We start from the raw sequence: 20,486 nt of genomic DNA on the forward strand, positions 1-20,486 counted from the left end.
CACACCTGAATAAAGCCGACTGCACGCTGAGGTGCCCGCCCCCCCATTTAAAGAAGTGTTTAGAAAACTGTACTTTTACTGCACCACGTTCACTCACTCCTGATGTAACATGAATCAAATGCTGAATCGCCTCCTCAGCATCGAGTCAAGTCTTGCTGAGCTGCTAATTTCATCAGGACACCCTCGAGTTTGACACCTGTGCTCTCAAATATATGAAAGCAACAAGTGCAGCATCCTTGATGCCAACCAAAGCTCGACTAAGGAGCTCACACTGCTGCACTCGCTAACAACCACCAAGCCCTGACTGAAGGTAGAAGCGACCCCCTCTTCCAACAGTCACCTTTCCTCAAATAAAAGACAAGAAGAGCTGAAAGGTTATTTGTAAAATACATTTATTCCCTTTATATTTGGGCAAACCAAAGTCTACAGAGCAGAGAGGAGATTTATGCAGCGGTTATTCAAAAGGCAGCATCAACGCTTCATCGGCGCTGTCACAAAACCTTCCCCTTCCTCCTGTGATGACGTACCAGACAGATATTACGATACAAAGAGAAGAAAGGCATACACTGTTTCTACAGCCGTCATTATTTTCATTAGTACGATACATCAGAGCTGTACGTCGCACTGTCCAGCGCCACTTAGTTAACAAGGCAAAGTTTTAATTGGTTGAGAAAAGCTACGATTATATGGAGGGTTACACGAGACGCTATGATTTAAAGGAGAGGTTAGAGGCCCGCGGGGCTGTGCAGCTAGCGGTCGGCCGATGAGGCGGGAACAGTTGGGACGGAAGGCGCTCTGCACGTGCACGGGTCAGCTCGGACGGCGCCGATAGAGCCACGCTCGTTACCATGACGACAACACAACAGATGAACTGCTAGTGCGCGGCTAACGAAGGTGGAGGGACGATGACCACATAAACATGTCAGATTAGACTGACGAGGCTCAACCGGACGGGCTGTAAGTACGGGGATTTCAAAATAAGGGCAAAATGCACAAAATGACTCAAATGTGCCAAATATGACATGAATTTAAGATGCAACATTAATTATTATTTGTGGGCTTTTAAATTTCTGCTTTGAATCCTTTTTAGCAGCCCATAGTTTTATTTGTGAGCAAACACAACCAGCTGCCTACCAGGACAACCGGTTTGCTGGGAAACACACGTGACCAGTACACGACTGCAGGAGTGAGCCGAACATTAAACTCTGAGGCTCTGATTCTGACATGACGATCATAGTTTACCACCGCAGAAAGAAAGCAAACGGGGTCAGAGGTCACGGACTTTGGTTACAGCTTCAGATTAAACATTGCATTTCCTGACAACATCCCACAGTATGACCAGAGGGGTGGGTGTGTGTGTGTGTGTGTGTGTCTGTCTGTGTGTGTGTGTGTGTCTGTGTGTGTGTGTGTCTGTCTGTGTGTGTGTGTGTGTCTGTGTGTGTGTGTCTGTGTGTGTGTCTGTGTGTGTGTGTGTGTGTCTGTGTGTGTGTGTCTGTGTGTGTGTGTGTGTCTGTCTGTGTGTGTGTGTGTGTCTGTGTGTGTGTGTCTGTGTGTGTGTGTGTCTGTGTGTGTGTCTGTGTCTGTGTGTGTCTGTGTGTGTCTGTGTGTCTGTCTGTGTGTGTGTGTCTGTGTGTGTCTGTGTCTGTGTGTGTCTGTGTGTGTGTGTGTCTGTGTGTCTGTCTGTGTGTGTGTGTGTGTGTGTGTGTGTGTGTCTGTGTGTGTGTGTGTCTGTGTGTGTGTGTGTGTCTGTGTGTGTGTGTGTGTGTGTCTGTGTGTGTGTGTCTGTGTGTGAGAGAGCGCGCCGGTCATGTATGCCTTCAGTCTGGATCAATCCACAGAGTGTTTGTGAACAAAGCTCATGATAAACAACCTCCATGCTCAGGCAGACATGAAGCACTGTCCACATATATTTATATACAGTTTATACAGAAAACGTGGGGATAACATCCAGAAAAGGCCGATATGAGAGCGTGGACGTAGGCAGGACAGCAGTAAACTAATCAGATTACAGCACCTGGACCGTGTGTGACAGCATATCTACATTAAACACTGCTCTAATATGCATAACAGCATCTGTGACTAACAAAATAACAATAAAAAATGATCTTTGACAGTGTAAGAAAAACAGGATATTGTCTTTAACAGCTGACTAAAATCCAGCAAGCAATACATGTGGCATTTCCTGGTTATAAAAAAACAAACAAACGAAGGAGAGGGCGAGGTCGTCCTCTCCTCGTTCATTGGCCGGAGCCCCGGCGCTTTAGTACACGGGGCTGTTGCGGATCCCGCAGCACAACACCATGCTGAAGATCATCTCGAAGATCTGAGGAAGAAGAGGAAGCTGTCAGGGCTGCGTCACAACATTACATCATTACAGCATCTACGATTTCCACTCGGCGACAGCATTCATGCGCTCGCGCCGCCTTAACGCCTCCTGATTATCACTGAGACTCTTTTTGACACGAGAAGGTGGGATGGTCGTCTTTGACCGAGGGAGCAGCAGCGCATCAGCTTCACTAACGCACCAGGAAAGACTCGGTTTTCTCTGCGTTTCACAGACTTCAGTGCTGTCCTACATACAGCCACAAAAACCAAAAGACTACCCAATAAAATACGATTTTTCATGCTCATGAGCTAAAAAGGGCCAATGGTGCTTGAGGAAAGGTCAGGGGTCACCTTCATCTTCAAGGGGGTCTATCCCACTCATTTCTAGCTTCATATTTGCAGCCGTGGATTCACAGTTTGTAATAATCTTTACTTTACACTGAGCTCAGTTCATCTAAAATAAGCTTCTTTTTTCAGCTCCTCCCTTTTTCAGTCAACCTTCTGATTGGCAGCCCCTCACACAGGAGGTTTAAAGAGCAAGTGGGTGGGGCTTCTACGTGGCTGAGGATGACTGTATGAGGACGTATCCTCTCTGTTACTCGTACACACACTGTATGCATGAAACAGAAACAATCGAAGCTGCCCCTCAGCCTTCAGCACATTTACGAGCAGCAGCACTGTGTGATGTTCATGTTCTCACCATAATAACGGCGACCACCAGCGCGGCGATGCCGATCAGGTAAATCTTATCGTGGAACAGCTCGTTGATTCTGTCGTGGCAGCTCTGCAAAGCAAAAACAAAACATTCAAACACGCCACCTACTGGAGATCAGAGAGAATGCATCCTGCTCTCCTGCTGCTGCTTCACATTTTTACAAACACCACGTGTCGGCATTTCTTTATTCTCTTAAACCACGATTTCATTTGAGGAATCTTTTATTTTAAGTTTTGGATAGATGGAGGAAAAACTTTATTGTTTTAATGTTTAGGAATTTCACTTCCTGTTTGTGGACCAGTCTCAGGCTACGTTCACACTGCAGGTCTTGATGCTCAATTCAAATTATTTGATCAAATCCGATTTTTTTGTCTGCTCGTTCACACTACAAACAAAATGCGACAGCAAACGCGCTCTAGTGTGAACGCTCAAAGCGCCTGCATGCGCAAAAGAAGACGTCACACACAACGCGCTCTGTTTACACCCAGAGCAACAGTATTGTGTGACTGATGGCCTTAATATAAAGACCTCGGACTTTATGTTAAGTTATAAAGTTATTGTGTTTTCTACATTTGGCCTAATAATGATCCTTGTTGCTGTTTTAGAGGAAAGCTGCAGATTTCTGTCAGAATCTGCAGATTATACAGAACAAATAAAATGTTCACGTTTCTCCAACGTTGTTCCCAACAGTTGTACTGGATGGACAGGAAGTGTTCACGATGTCTTCTCCGGCGCTGATAATCGGAGTCTGTCTTGTGTCAGTGACGTAAAAGGCGGATTTAATGCGACATGACAATCAAACAGCAGTCGCTTTCTGAAACATCAGATATGTATCGGATTCAGCACCACATACGAAAGTGACCCAGATCGGATTTAAAAATATTGGATTTGTGCCGTTCACGCTGTCATGTGGGTCGCAGAGGGTCAAAAACGCCGGATTTGATGCGCTTTCGCCTGCAGAGTGAACGTTGCCATAGAGACAGCTGATCACACATCATCTGTGAGCTTCTCTCTTACAGCCACCTCAGCTCACACACACTCATTTATTTATCAGTCATTAATATTTCAGCTCATTTATTCTGTAACACTGCTTTCATTTATTCATGCTAACGCTACTTTAGCTTCCTGCTGTGTCCACGTGTTCAGCGCGTTAGGCCCCACCTCCTCCTGATGAGTTTCCTCTCACAGAAATCAGCAACAGACAAAGTAAAAAGTGCTTCTTTTAAACACTTCTGTGTTCTGGCAGCCGCGCAGCTCTGCACCGACCTCGGGTCACTTCAGTAACGCTGCCAACAAGTGGAGTTAAGCCTCGTGTGAAGCTGCAGGCTGCATACAGAACAGCCTCCTGCAGATCTTTGGACTCTGAGGCTTTTGCTGTCTCGATGTTCTCTAAATCTTTTGTCTGGCAAGTCTTTACTTACACTGCTGGCTATGTGGTAAAAAAAACATGTGACACAAACTGAAAATGGAGACGATGTACCTTCAAAGTAAAAGTCTCAAAAGATGTGACTTTTACTTTGAAGTGAAATGTTCTCGGTTTGTGGAGAGCAGCTGCACAGCCTCAACCACTTCCATTCATTTAACTGAAACTTAAATATACGTTTTTATCTCAGTCTAGCTCCATTCACTTCTGTTCAGTGGACTAAAAGCGCCCCCTGATGTGCTCTCGGGTGAACTGCAACTACTTTCGATACCACGGTTTAACAGGAAGTGGAACAGCCCCCCGTGACTGCGTCAGGTTACCAAGAGCAGATTATTTTACAGCAGCACAGGAGAACCCGCCAACGCTATCAATGCACCGAGTCGTGCCGAGAGGCTCGTGTTCCTGATGGTGAGACAGGACACAAACATGAATGACCCCGCCCCCTGCGTTTGCCTGGTGCAAGTATACAGCAGAGAGAAAATGTCTCACAGCAAAGTTTATGGAGCTTTTTTGACTAACTTCATGATTTCTGCAGAGAGCTAAATGATGGTCCTGCTTGTTCTCCCCGTGAGCCAGAAGCATGCGAGCAAAGATTAAACCACTGAAATAAATGATTGTACTTACCGTGAATGTATTACTGGGGCAAATATTGGTAATTCCAGTTATGTCTGTGAGCTGTGTAAGGAGGTTAGTGCCTGTGCCTTTACCGCAGCAGCTCAGCTGAAACACAAAGACAACACAGTAAAGACCTGGAAACCTCCGACAAACAAGCACCACAACTGCAGTTCCTCTAATGTCCAGCAGAGGCAGCAATGAGTCCGTCCCCATAAGCCCCTTTTCCATTTGACCTACTCGGGTCGACTGGTTTTCCATTATAACCCAGTAGTACCTTGTTTGCACGCCTTTCGTCATAGCAAAGCGTCGGCGCATCTGAACGTTCCAACAAAGGTGGACATCGAAGCTAATATTTACCTGCTGCTCGGTCTGTAGGTGTTCGTCACACTCGGGGGATCACGGCGTTGTTTTGCAGCCGAGTTTCAAAAATGGCAGTTTTGATTTTTGTGAACGAGACGCTCTCGTGACTCGTCGAGTGATGCTACTGACCAGCCAATCGGTTGCGTGCGGTCTGACGACATCACATTTTAGTACCTGTCTGGATCACTTAGAACCCCAGCAGGTACTAAAAGACTACCTGGTTTTTAACGGAAAACCCTGGAAAACGTGGCAAACTGTGCCAAGTCAGTCCGAGTAGGTACTCTAGGAAAAGGGGCCGCAGACTCCCGTGTTACAACTTTACAGCAGAAACAAACATGTTTACAACCTGTTACACAAACCGTTTGGTCTCTGTGGATCGTTTCCTGTACAGGGGAGGATGTTTCTATAACTCACCTGTTTAAATCCTATTAAGGTTTAAAGTTTGCATTATTAGGGGCGTGGCCTCTTTGACAGACAGGTGGATGTAGCCGCTAGGTGTAGCTGCTAGCTGCACCTCAGCTAACTGCACCGTGTTTGTGCTGTTGGAGCATTTTTAATGACATCATGTGACCAAAAACACGACTGCTGTGAGGTCAGTGTCCTAACAGGCCGTCACAGAGGGCGGAGCTCCGGTTTGCTGAGTGAAGTTTGAAGATTCGGACTTAATGTTTGTGATTAGCAGGTTCGTCTTAGTGAGGGTCTCGTGTTAGCTAGCATTAGCCGATAACTCAGGGCTCCACCCTCTTGTGAAAACGCGGTGACAGACGAGACGCTCCAACAGAGGGCGTGGTGCAACCCGACGTCTACCTGCATCTCTCTGATTTGGAGTTTAGTTTCTGCTAATTCCAAAGTCAGCTCACCTGGTATTCCCAACTTTTATTCCCAAATTCAACACGTCCAAGTTGTACGTGACCTTCAAAGCATGCGTGTGATTATCTCAGCTCTGCCGCTTTTCATGCACCGTGTTCTCAGTGTTTGCTGTACTTTAAGGTGACGAGGTTCAGGACGCCTCAGAAAACCCTTTACTTTATAAGAAAATATTCACATGATCATTTTGTTATATATCTGCGTTGTACCGTCTCATGGAAGGCCTTCAGGACAAGGGTGGCGGCATTGTTCTTTTCCTGCATATTGCTGTTAATTGCGCTGTCGTAGGCGTTGTCGTAGAAGATTTTCATCTCCTTTGTAACCTGCAAAAGTTTAAATAAAGTTATTAGTTGTTGCCTGGTGACAGAAGCACACTAATGACTAATAACTCACACAAGGTAAAGAATATCGAGATATGAATTTTGGGTCATATCCTCAGTACAGTCTGTGGTTGCTGATTATATGAAGCATGTTTAATCCCAGGTGTCAACCAGGACCAAACGCTTCCCGATCAGAGAGCGGCATGCCCGATTTAACCTGCAGTGTCAGCGTGCACACTCACCGTGTCCCTGTTCATGTAGCCCCAGATGCCAGCTGCAACCTCACAGGCGAACAGGATGACGAGGCAGGCGAAGAACTGCAGGACGGGCCAGAAACACAGCAGGTGAGCGCGAGCGTCCTTCTACCTGAGCTCCGACTCAGAGAACACGTGCAGGTAACCGTGCAGCTGCTGCGTTTATTATAACTTTTTTATTATAATTTACAACCTTGCAACTTACACTTGTCAATGTTCACAAGTTGAACAGACGCAGGCAACGTAGAAGCACAAACTTCAGATAATATTAAATAAGACGATCTTAGCAGCAGTAAAAAGTGAACCTCTGCTGGATTATTGAAACAATAAGCATGTATGGGCCATCGCTCACTGAACAAGCCTCTCTGCATCCACAGAGCAGATGTTATTCCCTCCATCTGATCAATCTTACTTTATCAATCCACATATTACATGAAGGCCGGTCATGATTTAATGGTGATACACTTTAGTGCTGCTGTGAGCAAGATTCTTACGAGAGACTTTGTTTTGCTGTTGGTAAGACTCACTAACTGTTGGTCCTTTGTTAATGGTTGTTGGGAAACTGTAGTGAGCTTTATTCCAAACTGAGCTAATGTTTGGACACGGCCAGGATATGTGTGAGTGGGTTGCTAAGTGAGTACCACAATTTCACCAACAAGTGTCGGGAGTTGGTTCATTTTAGCAACGATGTCTGGGGGTCTAAAATATCTCATGACCACCTTCCATTTAAATTCTCTCCACAGCCCAGAATTAGTCACCAGATGGGAAGAGGTGTTCGGTGAGGCCCGAGTCTCAGAGGAGACTTGGGCCTCACTGAACACCTCTTCCCAGGTGTGCTCTGAGACTTGAGTGCCAGTCTCCGCTTCCCACCTTGCCTTAATATCCAAAGTTGCACTTGTATTGAAACTCATAAATGAGTTATAGAAATGACTGATCAGCTTTGGGGAGGAATTACTTTGAAATATTTTAGAGATATTTCCTCGACGGCTGAGGGCTCCAAACTTGCCTCCAGTCTTTATGTTTTGTCAAAAAATCTAAAACAGTCCGAAGAAGGAAGCTGAAGCCGACGTCTCAGCTGTTCAAATGAGCTCAGGTCCTCACAACATGACGAAGTTTATGACGCCTGTTATTTGACCTGCTCTGAAGTCTTCCACAGTAGGAGAAAAACCCTGCAGGGAGGAGAGGCTTGATAACATTGAAATTTCTTTTGGAAGACCAAACGTTTGTTTGATTCTGCGCCAAATCTTTAGTGTGAGCCTCGTCCGTTCCCCGTACGCACAAGTTAGAAAAAAGCAGGGAGTCCAGTGATCTTTCACATATTGTCTTCTCAGTGTTTAGCCACCGAGTTTCAGACCGATCCCGTACAGTCAGGAGTCTCGTAGAACAGCCGACCCGCCCCCCTGCAGTTTGACAGTTTTAATGTTTGAAACTTGATCCTTGGACGTTTGCCTCGCCGTATCAATTTGGAAAAAAGTTTATCTAAATTATCAAATGTACAGTTGGGAATGTTTACAGGCAGCATCTGAAAAAGGTATAAAAGTCTCGGTAACACATTCGTTCTATACTCTCGATGCGACGCAGGAGAGACGGAGGCAGGACTGTGCATCGCTCTAAATCTGTTTTTATTACTTTAAACAAGTCTGAGAATAAGGAAGGGATTTGAATTCCTAAATGCTTGATACCTTCATCAGGACGTAGCGTTTTTTCTCTGAAAATGTCCAGATTCAACTTTTTGGGATTTCCTTGCCTGGATGCTTGAGCATGTGTCCTGATATCTTACAGTTTATTTCGTGCTGTGTGGGCCTGCAGATGGAAATGAGTCAGGAGCTAAACCTGGTGCGAGGCATCTTTTCACATCGTTATTCGTGCACCGTCTCACACAAAGAAACATTAAAACTATTAGCAGGTGTGAAAGTCCACAGGGAAGCTTCAGCGTGACTCACAGTTCCCAGCAGGCACTGCGACTCCTGGATGGCGCCGTAACAGCCGAGGAAGCCGACCACCATCATCACCGCGCCGACCGCGATCAGAATGTGGACACCTAGACAGAAGCACAGACGGATGGTCGTTACGAGAGGGGTGGAAGTCATCCTGGACCACAGACTCACAACATCTCATTTTATAACACGTGTAGTGACGCGTGGCGGACAGCAGATGGCGCACTTTTGTTTTCATGCCAGGGTGGTGAGTCATGTTCCTGTTATGTTCACACTTTTCTCGGTTTCTAACACAAAGCTGCAGCTCTGTAATGTCACACGGATCCATCGTCGGGGCACCAAACAGACTTTTCCTAAAGCTTGCACAGAATTCCTGGTAAAGACGGACGATGGGAACAAAAGCGTGAACGAGCTCCAGTCTGTGAGCGTGTCTGTTATCAGTGAAGTTTTTACAGCATCAGAGAAAGTCTGCATGTTAGAATCAACATGTTAAAGCTCGTACTAAAGAACAGCATGATCCCAGTTCACAGGAGCAATTTCACTGGAAAAATCTGGAGACGCACAAATCTTCTTATTTCCTGCAGATTCTCACTTTCACGCTTTAAGGCCAACAAATACATTTGACACCATTCAGCTCAGAATAAACACAAAGAAGAAGAAGAGACGACAGATCCTCGGAGCAGCTTCGGACACAAACAGGAAGTCGAACCCAAACAGATTCCAAATTGTCGTCCCGGCAAATGTAATCAAACACTGAGCGAGACCGCCGCAGCGGGGACGGCGGTGTCGCCATCACGGGCGACAGCAAGAAAGAAAGGCCGATAAATCAGTGACAGCAAAGTTCAAGATGACGGCCGCGGCAACAGCTTGCCTTTATAAACACGCACAACGCTGCTTTTCACAATAAAAGCCTAAAGAACTACATTAATGTTTATTCTCAACAGCTGTGGAACCCACAGACTGTACGTAGATGATGGAGCGCCACATTTAGACCCACCTTACAGTTAATGGCATCAAAGATAAATAATAAAAAACAAAACTCTGAACTAAAATGTAAAAAAAGAGAAAATTTCTGAATAATTATCTGAGCTTCAAAAATTTCCTTTGAGTTTAGTTTCAGTCGTCTCCTTCTTTATTAAAATAACACGCACGCTCAACTCGGATGCTTTTATTTGGGAGGTTCACCCCGCCTCCTTCCTGCTTGTCAGCTCACACATTATTGAATTATTGGACCACTAACTGCTGCTCTACCCACCCCTCTTTCTTTTTTTTAAGCTCGGAGCCACAAAACTGCGGGTAATTTATAAATCGATATCTTGGCAAGTGCTCCCTCCATCTCTTCCATTACGGCTCTCCGGTGTCAAACTCCTGGCGGTTTGCCGCTCTTCATCCCTCGCTCTCCTGGCGCTCGGCCATCAGTCCGTCCTCCCTGCGTAATGCTTTCTCTCATTCAGAATTATGCTCTCAACCATGCATTTACTTAAATGTCTCTTCCTGTCTCTCCTTATTTAATCCTCTTATGGCTTTGCTTCCATTACAGCCTCTCTGCTCCATCCTTCAGCTGCTCCGTAGGAAGAGGAGCTGATGGAATGTGAGATCCTCGGCTTTGTGCCGAGATCTTCTCAGATGTTACAGACAAACGTCCGCAGGAAGAATCCGTGGTTTCTCGTTTTTATTTGTCTGGAGAAAACATAAAACTGCATCTGTACAGGCCCCTCGCTCCCAGCTCCACTCCTTCCTTGCCAATGAGATCGCCGCAATCCTCGGCGTCATTCGGCCATCTTGGACAGACTCCACCACCTCTGCGAGCTGCAGCAGGTGGAGAGGTGGTTGTTGAGCCACTATGCCGAGCAGAACCAGAACCTGGACCAACGGAAGGACATGGAGCCCGCCAAAGAGGGACCGCTGTCTCTAATCCCACAGGAATGACTCACGGCTGGTCAGAGTGTGAAAGCCAAACCCGACACTAGGGCTGTGCGATATGACCAAACGCTCATATCCCGACAGACATTTCTCATCCCGATAATGATATAAATCCCACAATAATGCATTTTCTGTAAATTCTGTGAATCTCGGGCAGCTCGACTGGCGTGAAGTGTTTCCAGCTGCGCGTCGTGTAGCTGGAGTCGAGTGTTTTGACCGATGCAAACGGCCGCCATTCTCTTAGTGAGTGTTTATTACACGGCGTGCTGCAGTCTGAGGTTTATTTTTTAGCACCCGACGGCTCTTTTTGCTTCTCATCCATAAACTCTCTGCATACTCTGTCATGTGATTCTTGCGCAGGTGGTTGAAGAGGTTTGCAGTGTTTGAGTCTGTGGTGGGGGCCGGTTTCCTGCATAATTTGCATAGTATCAGTTTTCTGGTCCGTGTTTCATAACCAAACCACGTCCGGTATAGGGCTGCCACGGTTACGTCGACTATCAAAATCGTCGACGCCTAATTTAATAGTCGACGCGTCACTTGAAGCTTTGTAAGATCCTGAAAGACGCAGGAATAAGTAGGTTGTAAGAGTGTAATAAAGGACTGAAACAGAAGGTGGCAGCACTGCATCTACGAGGATGCCAGCTGCCGTTAAACCCCTAAGAAGAAGAAGAAGCAACCTCCGGCATCGTAGCTGTGTCCAAATTCAGGAGCCGCATCCTTCGGAGGCCACATTTGTAGGCTGATTACGTCACAGCGACACGACGAAGACTGTCCAAATTCAAAGACTCCTCCCAATCCTTTCCCCCAGATTTGAAGGATGGGTCTGGTGTAAAACCTTCGTGACCCTTTCCATATCCCAGGATTCATAGCGCGGCCCAGCCAATTCCCGTTTCCAACAATGGCAGCAGCGAGTTAGTTTTAAAATTACTCTTATTAATCTTTCTGGGTCACAAAATAAGCTTTTGACATATTTTCAGGCGAGAAAGTAGTTGTGTAAACATCAAATATCTGCTCGTTTATCAAGACACCGCATATTTGCAAAAGTGCTTCGACGTTTTCGGAGACGTCTGCTACCCACCAGCTCGACAGCTGACCGGGAGCTCGAGGGTCACTGAAGGCGCCCGAGAACCGCAAACTCCCAACAAATCGTTTTCAGATCACCGCCGTCTTTCGCTACTCAGGTTAAACGTGATATATAAGTCACTTAGACAACCTAAAAATGTTATTGTTGGGCTTTTTTTAGGGTTTTATTTGTTCGTGAGTAAATCGGTTTGGCTGAGATTAAAGTTTAGATTAATTAGATTAGATTAAATAAAACTTTATTAATCCCCCGGGTGGTTTTCACACAGCTGTGGCAGCCCTGGTCCAGAACCAGAACAGCCTGTGGACGCTGTCTCAGGGTGTTGGCCTTTTGGAGCTTCAGGACTTTGGTTCCTTTACATTTGTTTCGTTCCTTCATCCAGTTAAAAATGTAACCGTGGTTCCACTTTCAGACTGATGGGTTCCTCTCCTAGTCTGAAGTCCCCCCACAGACTTCTCCTGGAAACCTTTACTTCGTCTGCTCCAACAACTTTGATTCAACCGTCCAGAAAACAGACGGTACCTTTGTGAGTCCACAGACGTCACCCTTACAGTCACTGTCTGTCAGTAGAGCCTGTAAGCTCTGCTCTTTGCCTCTGCCTCAGTCTGATTACAGCGGCACGACCGGCTTCTCCCCTGTGAGCAGGACTTGGTGGTGGTGGGTGGAGATCTGCCTCCACCCGGCTCTCTGTGGGTTAGCCTTAGATTTATTATCATTTGTCTTTTCTGATGAGCACAGAGTCGCTGCTTCCGCCGTCGTCCGTTTGTTTCTCCACTCGCTGCTGAAAATAACCTCGGAATTTCCCTCTGACGATCAAGCCTTTATAACCCAACCTCCAAATATTTTACCCATGTGTGAAGTCATCTGGGGATTGTTCATCGTACGGTGGAAACCTTCCCTTCTGCTGCTTCCTGTTACTTTTTTCTTTTATTACAGCTATTGTTAATACAGTGGTCCAGCCTCGGGAGGAAACCCTGAATCCACAATGGAACAAGCGATAAAGACCTTTAAGGTGGAACTTCAAGGTTGATGCTAGAAACGCAGACATGGCGGTGCCCACACTTCCTGCCTGAACCCTTTCCCCCATAAAGACGACCTCAATGACAAATTGTGAATCCTCAGCATGCATCAATAAAGTCGTGCTTTGGCGACCATTAGAGCAGTTTGTGCGTTTTTCTCGGGGTATCTGCAGAGAGCACCCTCGCTCACTCCTGAAGCACAGCCAGTCGTTCTGGTCTATAAGCAGCCTCAGGAGAGCGTCAAGGGTTACTGAAGCCAGTCTTCAAGAGTCTATGACAGTCGACGGCATTTTAAAATCTGTGACTGCATTAACCAGCTGCAGGCAGCGCCTTCACTCACTCAGTGAAACCAAAATTACACAAACAGCTGCGATAAGCAGATGTGGTTTCTTTGGTTGGAAAAGGAAGTAGAACAAAAAGCCAAAAGGGGAATTTCTGATGTAATATTTGATTTCGTGTCATTTAAGAAAACTTCTGTATTCCCAAGAACAGAAATGACAAACGTTTTTAAAATCCTTTTTAAACAGCGATGACGTGATGCGTGGGCATCAGCGAGTTTCCATAAATAAATCTGCACGTCTTTGGATGTGCGTTCCCGGGAACGTTTAATCTGGAGGTTTCTGCATCAGAGCGACGAGTCTCCTGCAGATCCACCTGCAAAGGTTGGATGCTCTCTAATAAGAACTAGCCACAGTGACGCAGTCACATGACTAACCCGGTGGTGGTTTCATTTCTTTATTCCCAGTTCATGATGCACCATTTTTGTACCTTTGAGCACGAACCCAGAAAGGCACTAAAAATAAAACTACAGAGCAAAGTTAGTGGATGTGACGCAGGCTGTTGTCAGGGGAGGTTTTCAGTAAACGAATTCCCCACGTAGTGGAATATTTACCACTGCTTCATTTTGGTCCCTCCCGTGAATGTGGCCGAGGGCCGGGACTCTTTGGGACTTCCTGACACGTCGGTGTCATTTCAACTCTTGTGGGAGTCAACGTGAAACCAGGGGGCTCAGTTTACTCCTCTGGGTGCTGGAGGGGTCGCTGTGTGAGTGACTTGCTGCTGAACAGGAAACTGAGTGGAGTCAAGTGATCTGAGAGCACGAGAACTTCCTGAAGCCCCAGTGTCCTCAGACATTTACTGGAGATTTAAAAAAAAAAGAGGGTTTAGAGGCTTTTACTGTGAAAAAGGTGCATTTCAGGAAATGCTCTCCACATTTACCTGGGTACAGCTCAACTAGGCCCCGCCCTACACATTCAGCATTTTTAAATTCATAAAGTTTATTGCAAATATGAAATGTTATGTTTAAGATAAAGGAGAATATTTGGTTCCGAGTCATAATTTAAAACTTTCGATATAAACAAACGATCTATCTGCGCGACTGTCATCAGGCATCTGTTTCCACAGGATGTAATCAGAGTACGTCAGAGTCACCTGTCGACAGGTCTTTTATCGTGTACACGCCTGGTTTCTGTGAGACTGCAGTACTCACAGAGGGCTTTCATCTTCCACATCAGTGTCTTGTAAGAGTCGCAGAGACCGAGGACGTTTGTGCTGAATGACAATCAAGGTGTGAAGATCTGCGAGAGCTTCAAAGCTCACGATGGAGTCCGTGAGAGAGAAGTTCAGACCAAAACTTCAGCCGTCCCTGACCGGACGTTCGCCACGAGCCTCTGCCGCTAACAGCATTCACTCACACTGTCATTATAATGATTATTACATCATACACGGGCCTCGCAGATGAACTAAGAGTAGGTAAGTAGCTTACTCTTGAACTGAAGCATATTCATACCGTTCTTCTACATGTGCGTCACAGCGCCATTAACGCCTCGCTCCAGAGCTCCGAGCGAGCGCCATGCTAACTTTCCATCAGCAGCAGCTGAGCTCTCAAAGACGACTTATGCAAAGAGGAATTATTCTGATCCACGCTCTTACTCTTGGACTCTTACAGAGCAGCTTTGCATGATTAACAGTTTGAAATATTCAAAATAATCCTCTGACACTGGGCCTCAGCTCATCCTCCACAACACGCCATTTTAGCTCCTCCCTCTTTGAGACAACTTTCTTTTAATTGGCTACAACTCACAAAGAAAAAAGGGTGTGGCTTCTATCCCGTTTCTGTGACATCATTCAGATCCAAGAGTAGAAAAAACACTATCAGAAACTTTATGTCTAATTGGAACATCTACCACTGGAACAGGAAGTACATGACAGGAAGTCATTTCAAAATAAAATTCTCAACGTTCCACTTCGTGACAAAGACAGAAGAGCTGTTGGGGACGATCCAGTGCAAGGTTTACAAAATGAATCTACGTCTGACTCATCAGGTTACACTTCTTTATTCTTTCCAGTAAGCCTGATTTTTAAAAAAGGCATTTGTACGGTCAGATAAAATTCTTACTAACTGTGCAACAAAAGATTACCAAACCTGCAGGAAACCAAACCCCTGACTCCTCATCACTGAGAAATCTGCAGTACGGCAGTGGAGGAAGTGAGAAATCGGGTTTGAGCAACATTCGTTTCTCCAGAATTCAAGAGAAACTCATTTTTAGAATCATGAGCAGATTTCAAGGCGACTATTCAGGCGTCTGCCGCTGCTTCAGAGAACAGTTTAAAGTGTGTGCATGTGTTTAATCGTGTAGAAAGGCGAGAGGAGGGTCACCGTGTCTGTGAGCGCCGGGAGAAAGGAGAGAAACAGATGTAGGGGAAAGATGGCGATCGAGCCGCGGAAAAATAAGTTGAGTTGAACGCTAAACACAACCAGATGGGGACGGAAAGCAGGAGCAAGCAAAGGAGAAGAAACTCTCGCAGAGGACGGGGGAGGAGGGGTGGGGTCACTGAGGAGGAGGAGCAGGAGCAGGAGCGAGTGAGGAATTTTTTCCTATCCCGACAGTGTTTTTTCCTCCCCTCCTCGGGAATGAGAGGGAGGCTTTATGTAATGCGAGGGTGCAATCATCGAGGCCGCTGCAGAGAAAGTCCCTGAGTGGATCCTCTCTAATGAGCGAAGCTTTTCCCCTTTAACAACCGCAGCCCGACGGCGCCGTCCAAACAGCCACGCCTTTATTTTCCCTGCGAGACGCTTCCTCACTTTTACTTTGCTAAATCACACCAGTTCTGCTTTTCCTGTAATGCCAGTTTTCATCTCTCTACTCCCTGCAGATGACTCACAGACGGGGGAACGACTCGGATCTCGTCACAGCCGTTTTTAAACGGGATCACGTGACGGCCTGTGTGCGCTCCATCAGCGCTGATCACAAGTAGCTGTTGGTTTGGGCGCGGCGGGCTGAGCTCTCAAAACAGCCTCTGACCTACAAGTCATGAATACCACGAGAAGTTGAGAGCGTTCAGCTTCACTTCCACCTGACTGTGTCACATGACAACCGCATTCATGCTACGAATCCCACGTTCCACCCGAGTTGCAACATGGCGCCGTTACAAAACCTATTCGTGTCGTCCTCTGATGGTTCTGTCAGACGGCAGCACGGCCCCAGGACCTGCCATGATACCTGCGCCAGCACACACCTGGCCTCCTCCTCTGGATGACCACACTGACTAAGTTACAATGAAAAGGAGGAGCTGTTGGGTTGCAAAGCAGCTTGCAGAGGAAACAGCAGCAACTGCAGGGAAGCTGAAGCAGCTTAAAAAGTGGGCTCTGAATGCTCCACCAACAGGAGTAGCTTCCATACTGTGTGTTTGTGACAGAACTGCACAGCACGAATGGGCCCGCCTCTCTGCACTGGACTCACTGGGATGTTCAAAAACCAGTCTGGCTTTCGCTGCGTGAGCATTTTCCTGCAGCCATTAGAGAACGGAAAGCCGTGTCCATAAAGTGATGCACATCATGGTGAGCAGCAACACTCTGCCTCTCCCTGTGGTATTCAAACCATGATTGATTGGTACAAAGAGGCCTGCAGTGGGCCAAGAACCCCTCCCCCCTCCATTACTGCAGCAGCTGCAGGCGGGATCGACATGCTCTGGCTTCACAGATCAGGCACGTCAAACCCTGAATCTGTGCGACTCAGCAGGAAATAACATTCATCATATCAACTTTTTCCATCCTCCAACTGTCCAGCGTTTCCTGAGCCCGTTCCCAGCTGACGCTCGACACGATACCGTCATCGCCGCGCTGCAGCGCGTCGAGCCTTTGCCATTGCTGCTCTGCAGCAGCCTCTCTCTCATCTACAAGGCGTGGTGGCCACTCAGAGTTCAGAGCTCAGTGTTTTTATTTCCGGTGACTTAAACTCACAGCAGCAGCCTCAGAAACATGTGAGAAGGCTTAGAAGCCATGCGGTCCAGATTCATGATTTCAGTCAGAGAAAACTGAGCTGCAAAAATCCACGACTGCAATTAAAGAAGCCGAACATTTGGAGGACGAGGATGTTTTAGTCGTGTGTCGGGAGGATTTAAAGTTCTGGTCAGGTTCCTTTGTTGGTTCTTGGTCCAAGAAAGAACCACAGGAGTTGATCCAGGAATCTTTGGAAGCACATGGAGAACTCCACACAGCGGGACCCCACCGGCGTTCAAACCCAGGCCCCTCCTACCACGCTACAACCTCATCTGGACGTTCTTCAGAACATCTGGACGTTCTTCAGAACATCTGTTGCACGGCTTTGGTCCAAAGTTTTAAACCCATTCGATTTCATCTCAGCTTTAATAAGAGCGAGGAGGACAACGGTGAGCTTTCATCGCAGCGAGCTGATGTGTTTCTCTGATAGATCCACATAAACTATTTATGCCCTGATAAGTGGAACTACTTCAGTCTGTGAGGCAGATGCACGATTGATTCATTATTAATGTTAAAATAACAACGTTAAACTTTGATAGTGCCTAATAAATAGGTATAAACTAAGTGTTAGGGACATGAAGGCTTCACTCACTAATATATTTAATCATGAGCTCAATAAAACTGGCACAAAACTGACCAGGTGAGCAGGTGCTCACAGAGGACAGTCCTAACCAGCAGGGGCAGCAGCGAGTCAGTCCCCATAAACATGTTTACAGCCTGAAACAAACTGTTTGGTCTCTGTGGATCATTTCCTTCCTCATGACTTCTATAACTCACCTGTTTAAATTGTATTAAAGTTTGCATTATTAGGGGCGTGGCCTCTTTGACAGATAGGTGGCTGAAGCTGCTAGCGGTTTGCTAGCTTCACCTGGACCGTGTTTGTGCTGTTGGAGCCTTTTCAATGACATCATGTGACCAATAATATGGCTGCTGTGAGGTCACTGCACGAACAGGACAATTTTGACTGGAAGTTACTGAGCTGCTAAACACCGAGGACATTTTCACACCTGTAGTTGGTTCACTCTGGCTCGAGTCCCGTGAACTCCAAGCGAACCAAAAATGCGTCGCTACAAACCATGTGACCATGTTCAGTCTGCTCACCGGCCAGATGTGTGGAGGAGGTGGATGTAGCTCAGGAGGTAGCTGGTCACCTACTGATCGGGGGTTCGATCCCTGGCTCTTCCAGTCTGCATGCCAAGTATCGACCCCAAGTTGCTCTCTGATGCGTCCAGCGGAGTGTGAATGTGGTTAGACAGCACTCAGTTTAGAGTCAGTGCTGGTGTGACTGGGTGTTGTATAGAGCACTTTGAGAGTAGAAAAGCGCTTTATAAGAATCGGTCCAGTTACCATGTGTCTGGGGTGGGAGCAGCAAAAGTAAATACAGGAGGAAGAATACGGAGAATTATCCTTCATCTCAAGGCTCGTTGCTAGCTAGCATCTGTAGTTCACACGGGATGTTTTTCAGCTCCAATGTCTAGCTGCATGCTACACAACCAGGTGCATCCTGGTTCAGATCGGTGCGAATCACACCTGCACCGAGCTAATGTTTCACATACATCCTATGATTGTAGCACTAAATGAATCCTTCTGCTTTCATATCTGCGGGCTGAGAATATCTAACAATGAACGACGGCAGGAAAGTCCGCTGATTTGTTTTTAACCGTTTTGACCTTTGCTGCCATGAACCAGGGCAGTGAGATTTTACCTGGACAAATAAAAGATTCATAAACAGACAGGAGCATAACGTGGTGAGCACACACGTGACATGAAGCAGACACAGATGAGTACGTACTGATGTAGAAGGTGCTGGGGGCGTGGTTTCCATCATATTCGAGACCCAGCAGGGTGGAGATCTTGGGGTCGTGTCTCAACCACAGGGCCACTCCCAGGATTACACCTCCAGTAAGCTGCAACGCAGAACACGGCACATGTAGTCATCCACATGAAAGCTGTTTGTATGCATCCACACTGAAACACCAAACTCACACAGCTGCACAAATCAGGGTGGAAGAGCAACAAGTAAAGTAATGGCTTCACTTCCTGTCTGACTGCAGGTGAAGCACTGAAAGTTCTCAACACAGCATCCACTCTAACTAATTCTTTCAGGGGTGTAAAATCCACAGTAGTCTACTTAGGGGGCGTGACTTACCCCCACCTGTTGCAGGTAAAACACAGACTGTAGATATGAGGCTCAAATGAGGCTCCTCAGAGAAACTGAACCATCAAAAACAGAGAAAAGTTGAACGCATCTTCATTCAGCCCATCACCTTCTGGTGTACACTCCACCATCGGTCTGAGAAACAAGTCCACACATCTGCAACCGATCTGAAGCGACACGTTCCCCCAGTCAGAGGAAATCTCTGTGAGGGCCTGATAACAACAAGCCGGCAAAACACACGTTTCCATTTCAAATTAAACACACACACACACACACAGACGAAGACGACTGCAGGAAGAAGCGCCGTCAGAGTAAAGTCAGAGTGAGGAGGAAAGTTCAATGACTGGTTTCCTTCCTGTATCCATGACAGTATGTTGGACTGATGTAATCTCCAAATTCATCCAAAAAGATCAAGTCCTGATTTCTATAAACGCAGCTGTGATCTACACGAGGACAATAAGACCAATCTGCTGAAGCTGTGAAGCTGAAAAATGACGCTCATCATCTCCATTTTAAACTCAAGCTTCACTGAAACCAAAACAACCCCCATCTTCCTCCTCCTCCTCCTCCATTATCGAGGTCCATTCCAGCTCTACAGCATGCTGCTGCCTAGCAACCAGATCAACACCACGACACACGCACTTGGAGCATGACTCAGGGAGGCTAAACGGTCTCTGAGCTGTTTCCTAAGAAGCACTTAACTCTTTACCCCTGACAGCAGCAACCCCACCAACAAGACCGGTTTACATAACGGGTCAGCAACAGAAGTGAGCGAGGGTGGTCTGAGGGTACGAGCACGCCCTCGTTACGGAGCGTTTATTCGTTTCAGCGTCAGAAACCTGACTGAAGTTTGTTTAAAATCAGATGGGAGACGGCGGTCGGATTCGTAACTTCATTTTTCCGCTGCTGTTCCTTTTCTGATGGTGATGTGTCCTCATCTTTCACAACACGGGAGTGAAAATGTGCAGAACGTTCACATCTTACAGCCGTTTTTAGATGTCGAGCAGCTGTTCGACTCATTTACTGTTTCGTGGAAACTGTCGGTGTGACGTTTGCAAAGACAGCAGACGCTCCGAATGTGGAAAAAGTTACCTTTATTGATGAGAGTCGCTGGACGCGCCCACCGCATCCTCATCGCAGTGTCACAAGTGCTTGTTGGTTACAAAAACCATCACTTCTGCACGTCTGACCCCATCACTTATCCAGG

The 20,486-nt window shown here is 46.6% G+C and overlaps 1 protein-coding gene across 1 annotated transcript in view; it reads right to left on the reverse strand.

Moving 5' to 3' along the window:
• Positions 1-375: 375 nt before the first annotated feature.
• LOC308398878 (CD81 antigen-like) overlaps positions 376-20,486 on the reverse strand; it is a 28,904-nt gene continuing 8,793 nt past the window's right edge. The window contains exons 2-8 of the mRNA XM_080885746.1: positions 18,914-19,028; positions 8,823-8,920; positions 6,868-6,942; positions 6,515-6,628; positions 5,088-5,183; positions 3,026-3,109; positions 376-2,323 (exon numbers count right to left, since the gene is read on the reverse strand). Of these exons, the coding sequence (XP_080741872.1) occupies positions 2,261-2,323; positions 3,026-3,109; positions 5,088-5,183; positions 6,515-6,628; positions 6,868-6,942; positions 8,823-8,920; positions 18,914-19,028 (645 nt within the window). The 3' untranslated portion in view covers positions 376-2,260. The remainder of the gene's footprint in view (positions 2,324-3,025; positions 3,110-5,087; positions 5,184-6,514; positions 6,629-6,867; positions 6,943-8,822; positions 8,921-18,913; positions 19,029-20,486) is intronic.

This window comes from Rhamphochromis sp. 'chilingali' (genome assembly GCF_963969265.1).
Source record: "Rhamphochromis sp. 'chilingali' genome assembly, chromosome: 6".
Lineage (NCBI taxonomy): Eukaryota > Metazoa > Chordata > Actinopteri > Cichliformes > Cichlidae > Rhamphochromis > Rhamphochromis sp. 'chilingali'.